The sequence below is a fragment of the Microtus ochrogaster genome, unplaced genomic scaffold (genome assembly GCF_000317375.1).
Source record: "Microtus ochrogaster isolate Prairie Vole_2 unplaced genomic scaffold, MicOch1.0 UNK4, whole genome shotgun sequence".
In the NCBI taxonomy this organism is placed as follows: Eukaryota; Metazoa; Chordata; class Mammalia; order Rodentia; family Cricetidae; genus Microtus; species Microtus ochrogaster.
Window position 1 is genome coordinate 15350724 of NW_004949102.1, and position 7304 is coordinate 15358027.

General features: G+C 52.2%; 1 protein-coding gene across 1 annotated transcript in view; it reads left to right on the forward strand.

The window, feature by feature from the left end:
• Positions 1 to 6762, forward strand: part of Clec2l (C-type lectin domain family 2 member L) — a 30266-nt gene extending 23504 nt beyond the window's left edge. The window contains exons 3-6 of the mRNA XM_005365889.1: positions 466 to 540; positions 3909 to 4075; positions 4893 to 4993; positions 6047 to 6762. Of these exons, the coding sequence (XP_005365946.1) occupies positions 466 to 540; positions 3909 to 4075; positions 4893 to 4993; positions 6047 to 6158 (455 nt within the window). The 3' untranslated portion in view covers positions 6159 to 6762. The remainder of the gene's footprint in view (positions 1 to 465; positions 541 to 3908; positions 4076 to 4892; positions 4994 to 6046) is intronic.
• The last annotated feature ends 542 nt before the right edge of the window (positions 6763 to 7304 follow it).

Below are 7304 nucleotides of genomic sequence, written 5' to 3' on the forward strand. Positions count from 1 at the left end.
AAGTCTGAAAGGTTTTCTTTATTACCATAAACATCTTAAGTGCAGATAAAAGTAAAGAGAACCTGGAAGAGTAGGTAAGGGGTGACAGATAGTAGAGGGGTGGGCAGCATGCCAGGAGGAATGGGATGGAGGGGGAAGACCCGGGAGCAGACACCCTGTCCGCAGGCTGTGAGAGTAGAATGGGTGAAGCCTGGAAGGTGCTGGAAAAACAACAGGGAGCCCAGGTCAGAAAGCTGTGACTGCCACAGGAGTCTGTGGGCAGTAGGGGTGACAAAACTGGGGCCGTGGTCCTGAAGAGAGTCTCTCAAAGGGCTGGCACCATCACCGTCACCCTGAGGGCTGCTTCCAGCTCTTGCTCAGTTCCACCCCATAAGGCTCTTGCTGTTAGGACTTGGGGACGGCGCTGGGGGCTGGAGACAGGACAACAGGTGGCAGCTGGTACTGACCGGTTTGTCTTTTCCTTAGATACCACCACACGCCTGCTGCTGGGGGCCATTGCGGTCCTCCTGTTCGCCATCCTGGTGGTGATGAGCATCTTGGGTGAGTGTGCACGTCAGAGTGTGTCAGCACCTCTGTGTGTGCTCTGTGGACCAGTGTGCACGCCTGGTCCCAGCATGCCTAGCTAGGCACATTCCTCCACGTATCAGATTACGGGGGAGACACACAGTAAATTAGAAGTGGTTGGTTGTTAATATAATTGTAGCCTGAAATAATACACTTCCACACAAACCATGCAATGGTACCAAGGAATTGGATCATAAATGCCATGGGCATTCTAGGCTAGGCAGGCAAAGCCTCTTAGAGGTGACAATTTGGCAATACGAGACTTTAAATATCACATTCATTCAACAAACACTTAATGAACTTTGCTATATGTGAGATCCTAGACTGAGAACCGGAGTGGGGTGGGGATTAGGGAGAGGTAGGGAGGAAAGGATAGAGAGAGGGAGGGAGGGAGGGAGGGAGAAGGGAGGGAAGAATGGAGGGAGGGAGGGAAGGAGGGAGGGAGAAGGGAGCTTCCCCCGCATTTTTGATTCTCTGTTGCATTTAGCTCAAAATCATCCTTATGCCAAAGAGGCATCCTGTGGTGTGGAATATTCTGGATGCTACACGGGAAACCTTTTTAAGGGGGAGAGGCTCACAAACGTGGAGTTCTGTGTGGTCGTGAATGGGCTCCAGAGGTAAAGAGGGGGCAGGGGAGGCTCCCCACAGGGATTGTGTGCTCTGGGGAGACTTCTGGGAAAATGTCTTGGCCTCTGTGGAGTTTGCAGAAGTGATTGAAGCTTTTCTTCTTCCTCCTCCTCCTTTTTGAGACAAGCACTGATGTAGCCCAGGTTGGCCTTGAATTCCCTGTGTTGTTGTGGCTGGCTCTGAACTCCTGGTCTGACTGCCTCCACCTCCCCAGTGCTGAGATTAAGGGTATTCTGTGCCACATCAAGTCTGTGTAGAGTGTGCCACTACTGGGGACCGGACTCAGGGCCTTGTGCATGCTAGGCAAACGCCCTGTCAGCTGAACTACACCCCCCTCCTGTCCTCAACCCTTAGGTATTTATTTTTATTATTTTATGTTTGTGTGTGTGTGTGTGTGTGTGTGTAGACCAGAAGAGGGCATCAGATCCCCTGGCGCTGGAGTTATAGGCAGTTTTGAGCTGCCTCACGTGGTGTTGGGAACTGAATTCGGTTCTCTGCAGGAGCAGCTTGTCTTTCAGCCACCGAGCCGTCTCTCCAGCCTCTTTACTCTTTAGGAAGCAGTCAGACCGGGAGTGGGTTGCCTCACTAAAGTGGTGAAATTCCACTCCCTATCAGTCTCTATCAAAATCTCCCTCATCCAACTTGCTGAACGAGCAGAGGGTCTGAATGTGTTTACAGGTAGACTGACGACACCACGGCCAGATCAACTTTGGCTGGAATAAGGTTGCGAAAGGAATCATTTCCCCTTCGTTCGTGTTCTGGATCAGCAGGTCAGGGAATGTGTGGACACGGCTTTGGTGTCTCTCAGGAGAGCCCAGGGAGGAGGCTATACCATGGACATTCCTCCCAAGTGGGCCTGAGTCAGGGCTTAGGTGTGCTCAGAGTGTGTGCAGTGATATGTCAGTGTCCGTGTGGTGGTAGGTCCCCAGGACAGTGCAGCCCCTTGGGTAGTATGCTGTGTTCTTGGCCCCATCTTAATCAGTATTTTAATTAATCATTTATATGAAGAAAAAATCACATGCTCATGGAATTTGCAGTTTTTACCATTCCACACGATCAAAGGAGAAAACAATCAAGACAAAATTTACCTTTAAGGCCTGGATAGTGGCACACACCTGGTATCCCAGACTGGAGAGGTAGAGGCAGAAGCTCAAGGTCAGCCTTAGAGAATTTGAGGTCAGTGTCTTAGGGTTCCTGTTGCTCTGGAGAGATGCCATGACCATGGCAACTCTTATAAAGGAAAACATTTAATTGGGGCTGGCTTACAGTTCAGAGGTTTAGTCCAGTGTCATCATGGCGGGACATGGTGGCATGCAGGCAGACGTGGTGCTGGAGAAGGAGCTGAGAGTTCTATATCTGCATCTGTGATCCACAGGCAACAGGAAGTGAACTGAGACACTGGGCATAGCTTGAGCACAGGACACCTCACAGTCCACCCCCACAGTGACATGCTTTCTCCAACAAGGCCACACCTAATAGTGCCACTCCCTATAAGCCTATGGGAGTCAGCTACATTCAAACTGCCACAATCAGCTTTGGCTACATGAAACTGTGTCAAAATTCAAAACTAAAGCTTACCTATAAAACTTCAAATGAGCTAGGTACCGTGGACTCATGATTTTAATCCCTGAACATGGGCGGCAGAGGCAAGCAGATCTCTGAGTTTGAGACCAACCTGGTATACATAGTGAGGTACAGGCCAGCCAGAGCTAAATAGTCAAACCAAACCAAACCAAACCTCAGATGAGCCCAAGAGAAGGAGAAATGCATAAAGCAAAGCCAAACAAATTCCTGGATTCAGATTAACCTGTCTTCTGGTCTCCAGGAGATGCAAAGCGTAAGTTAGCCCATGACAAAGAGGTCTTGGAGGGTTGGTGGACTTTCTGAACTGCTTTCCCAGAATAGTGTGTGTGTGTGTGTGTGTGTGTGTGTGTGTGTGTGTGTGTATACATGTGCGTGTGTGCATGCACGTGTAAGCTATGGAGGACCAAAGAGGGCATGGGATCCCCTGGAACTGGAGTTATAGACAGTTGTGAGCTGCCATGTGAGTGCTGGGAATTGAATCCAGGTTGTTTGAAAGAACAAGATTCTTCATCTCTGGCCATCTCTCCAGTCCCCATTTAAAATAATACCTTTTACACTTACGTTTCATGCTGGGATGTGGGTGTAGATGTCAGGGGACAATGTGCAGGATGGGTCCTAGGGATGCAGCTCAAGCTGTCAAACTTGGAGGCAAAATGTCATTATTCACCAAGTGAGCCATCCACCTGGCTCAGGACTCAAATCTAAAAGGAATTTCCTAGAAGTTCAGTGGTGAGCAGGGTAGTGGAGCTAGCTAGAGAGAGAGAGTGTGGTTATGAAAAGGTACACTGTCCTGCCAGGGTCTCCCACCCTGGCTACGGAGATGTGGATTTCAGGTCCCTTCTGATCTGAGTTCCTAGGGCTAAGGGGGAGATCTTTGCTTGGGTTTGCCCCTCTGCTGCTCCCATGATAACACACTGACCACTGCTGTTCAGTGCCTCCTGATGTTCATTTCATCTGGAACTCCTCCCTGGGGCACAGTGACTTCAGCAGTATCTCTGAAGGGCACTGAAGTCCAGACAGAGAGAAAGAGCCATGGGAAGAGGCCAGGGGACACAGCGGTGACCAGGCACACTGGGAACATGGCAGTGGCCAGGCACTCTTGGAGACACTCAGCCCCTTCTCCCTCCCTGCAGCTTCCAAGGGCTGCATCAAGTGTGAGACGCCCTGCCCAGAGGACTGGCTGCTCTACGGAAGGAAATGCTACTACTTCTCGGAGGAGCCTAGAGACTGGAACACTGGCAGGCAATACTGCCAAACCCACGAAGCAGCACTGGCTGTGGTCCAAAGCCAGAAGGAACTGGTGAGCACCTGGGTCAGAAGCAGGGACCCTCATGCCCCCCCCCCCCGCGTCAACTCAGTGGAATGGCTGAGTGACCCCCTGGATGGCTGTCTCTAGTTACTTAGCCACTGTCCAGTCAGGGGGCGATGGTGAATTAATTCCCTGGGGGCTGATCACTCGAACCTCCATCCTCCACTTTTGTCCAAGGCTGGCCGGCTGAGCTTAACTCAGTATTCAGAGGATGAATTAGAAGCTGTGAACACACTTGGACAATGTAAAAAAAAAAAAAAACAACCCTCATTTCCTACCATCTAAATCAAGCACTGCCTCTCAGGTCACATCTCGAATTGTTTTGCCAATAGAAAGGCTAAAGAGCCTGGAACCCCCGAGCGCTTGCTCATTTTGGACGTTGTGGCACAGAGACATGCACTTCTAAAAGAGGAGTGGGCCTCAAAGCCAGTTTCTATTTGTCTGTGTTGCACAATATTTGTGTGCCAGTTTCTGAGAAAGTCCCAGAAGTACTGGTCGAATAACCTGTTGTGGGTAAGATTTGGCCAGAAATCTAACACGTCCTGCGGACCATCCCCAAACTCCCAGCCCTGTAACTGAGGCAGGCTGTTGGGGACATTTGTGGCCAGCTCGGGAAGCTGCTCCGGTCTTGCTGCAGCAGTGACTGCCCAGGATTCCGTTGTCATTGGTCCTCACTCAAGTGACCTCACACCGTCTCAGTACCCATCACTCTCTGCAGGGCCAGCATCTCCAGAGAGCGCCTGGCTGGGGCCATGCCGCCTTGACAAAATTGCACTCCATGCCTGGCTCTCTCTCCTTCCTTTTGCAGGAATTCATGTTCAAGTTCACACGGAGGGAGCCCTGGATTGGCCTACGCAGAGTTGGAGACGACTTCCACTGGGTCAACGGGGACCCGTTTGACCCAGACACGTGAGCTGAGACTCCGTTTTCTAGGAGAGAGATGAGCTTAAACAGGGAAGGGGTCAGCCCCAGAGGCAGCTCTCTGACAGACACATGTGGTTTTATGCTAGCTGGAATGGATAGGTCTCTACAACAAGTGCCGGGGGTGGGGGTCATCTGTGAAAGTGTCTGCATTTCCCTCTCAGTCCAGCCTGAATTGGTGGCCCGGCCGCACACAGAGCTTCTCAGTGAAAGGCACAGATAACTTTTGTCTGTGACTACTCCATCTGTGCCTCTCCTGATGGCCAGAACTTAGTCATGCCTCTGCATGTGGTTGCAAGGGATGATGGGAAGCGTGCCTTCTGTAGGTAGCAGAGTTCCACACTCACGGTGGCAAGAGAAGACAGGAACTCTGGACACAGTTGCCCACTGGCAGTGCTGATCACCTTTTCCCACGACAGCCTCTTCTAGGGCAGGTGCCCTGAGGATGGCGTTGGGTGCACTGTGGTGCTGTGTCTGTGTGGGCCAAGTAATCCGGCTACGATCTTGGGCAATGGGGGTAGCAAGTGCGGCTGTGGAGGTGGAGTGTGGTAGCAAAGGTGCCGTGTGGTGGTGTGGCAGGGTAGGCTTAGGGACAGGTAGGTCACTTCAGCTTGTAGCCCAGACTCCACCTATGGAGAGCTGTGCCAGACACGGCCTCTCAGGGCTGTGATAAACGCTTCCTCGTGGTGCAAACAGGATTCTGTGGGAGGTGAGGTGGGCAGAGGGCAGCTCTGAATTGGGCACCTTGGAGCTGACCTTATAAGGAGATAGAAAAAAAATAAGGAAGGCAGGGAGCGTTGCCGACAGATGTGTGGAACAGTTCCTCATCATGGAACGTTCCGGAAGCATAGAGCTGGAACAGTGGAGGATTAAACTAGCGAGGCGCGCCCTTGTCTGTCCTGGAAGACACTCCACTGGTGACTGGGGAGGACAGCCAAAGGACTTGTCGGACCACCCTGGAGGGAGGGACAGCCAAAGGGCCTGTCGGACCGCCCGTGATGATGGGCAAGCAGGCCCTCGATCTTTTTTGTTCCACCACAGGTTCTCCATCTCGGGTATGGGCGAGTGCGTCTTCGTGGAGCCCACCAGGCTGGTGTCAACAGAGTGTCTGGCGACCCGGCCCTGGGTGTGCAGCAAGATGGCCTACACGTGATGTGGCCCAGGCCAGAGGTGGCCCTTCTGCCCCGGCCCAAGGACAGAGTCTGTTCTACCACCTGCTTCCGACAGGAGCCGCCACCCTCTCTGAATGGAAGCAGTAGGGAGGGTGGTCCCTGTCACTGTACCCTCTCAAGGCTCCAGAGCTCCGAGGCCCTGGTTCCTGGTTTCTCTTGTCCCCAGGCAGGTCCTGCGGCTTAGCAGTTATATCTCATGTGCTAAGTAGTGTAGACATCTTGCCCCCCACACACACACAAGCACACACATGTATACACATGTACACTCACATAACAACACACGCGCGGGCTTTTTATAACGGGTCACCCTTCCTTGGCTTGGCCTGGAAGCTTCCTCACTGCAGCCCTGGTGCTCCTGGGCAGAGGGGGGCTGACGTGGGTTATCTGGCTTTTGGCTCAGTCGCCTGCCCTCCCCAGCGGCTTCTCTCAGGCACAGCTTCCTCAGCACCTTGCAGAGAACAGCCCAGGGCTGGAGGCCCCTGTCTCTGTCCTCCCTGCCTTCCTGGGGTCCTCAGGCAGGGCCCCTGCTGTGCTGTGGTGCTGTTGTATCGGTCACTAATGGAATAAAAGGTTTGACTGCATCTATGAATCTGCTGCTATTTGTTTCCGAGTCACAACCTGGGGAGGAGCAGGGGGCAGACTGGGGGGGGGGGTCACCGTCAGGATGCACTTGTCCCATGTGACAAGCAGCATTGTGTAGAAACCTAGGCTGGGAAAATGAGCAACAAAATGGAACACATCTCTCAGATCGGACTTTATTTAATGTTGGCGGCGGCTGTGTTTTATGTTCAGCCGTGTGAAGGGTGGACTCCATTCTGGTACCTTCATTACTATTTGACTCAATATGACAAACGCCTATTCAACCTTCTGTCCTGGCTACTTTTCGGTCAACTTGACACAAGCTAGAGTCATCTAAGAAGAGGGAACCTCAGTTAAGAAAATGCCTCCATAAGATGGGACTGTAGGTAAATCTGTAGGGATTTTCTGTTGGGAGAGCCCAGCTCATCGTATGTGGTACCATCCTTGGGCTGCCGGTCCTGGTTCTATAAGAAGGTAGGCTGAGCAAGCCATGGGGAGCAAGCCAGTAAGCAGCTCCCCTCCATGGCCTCTGCATCAGCTCCTGCCTC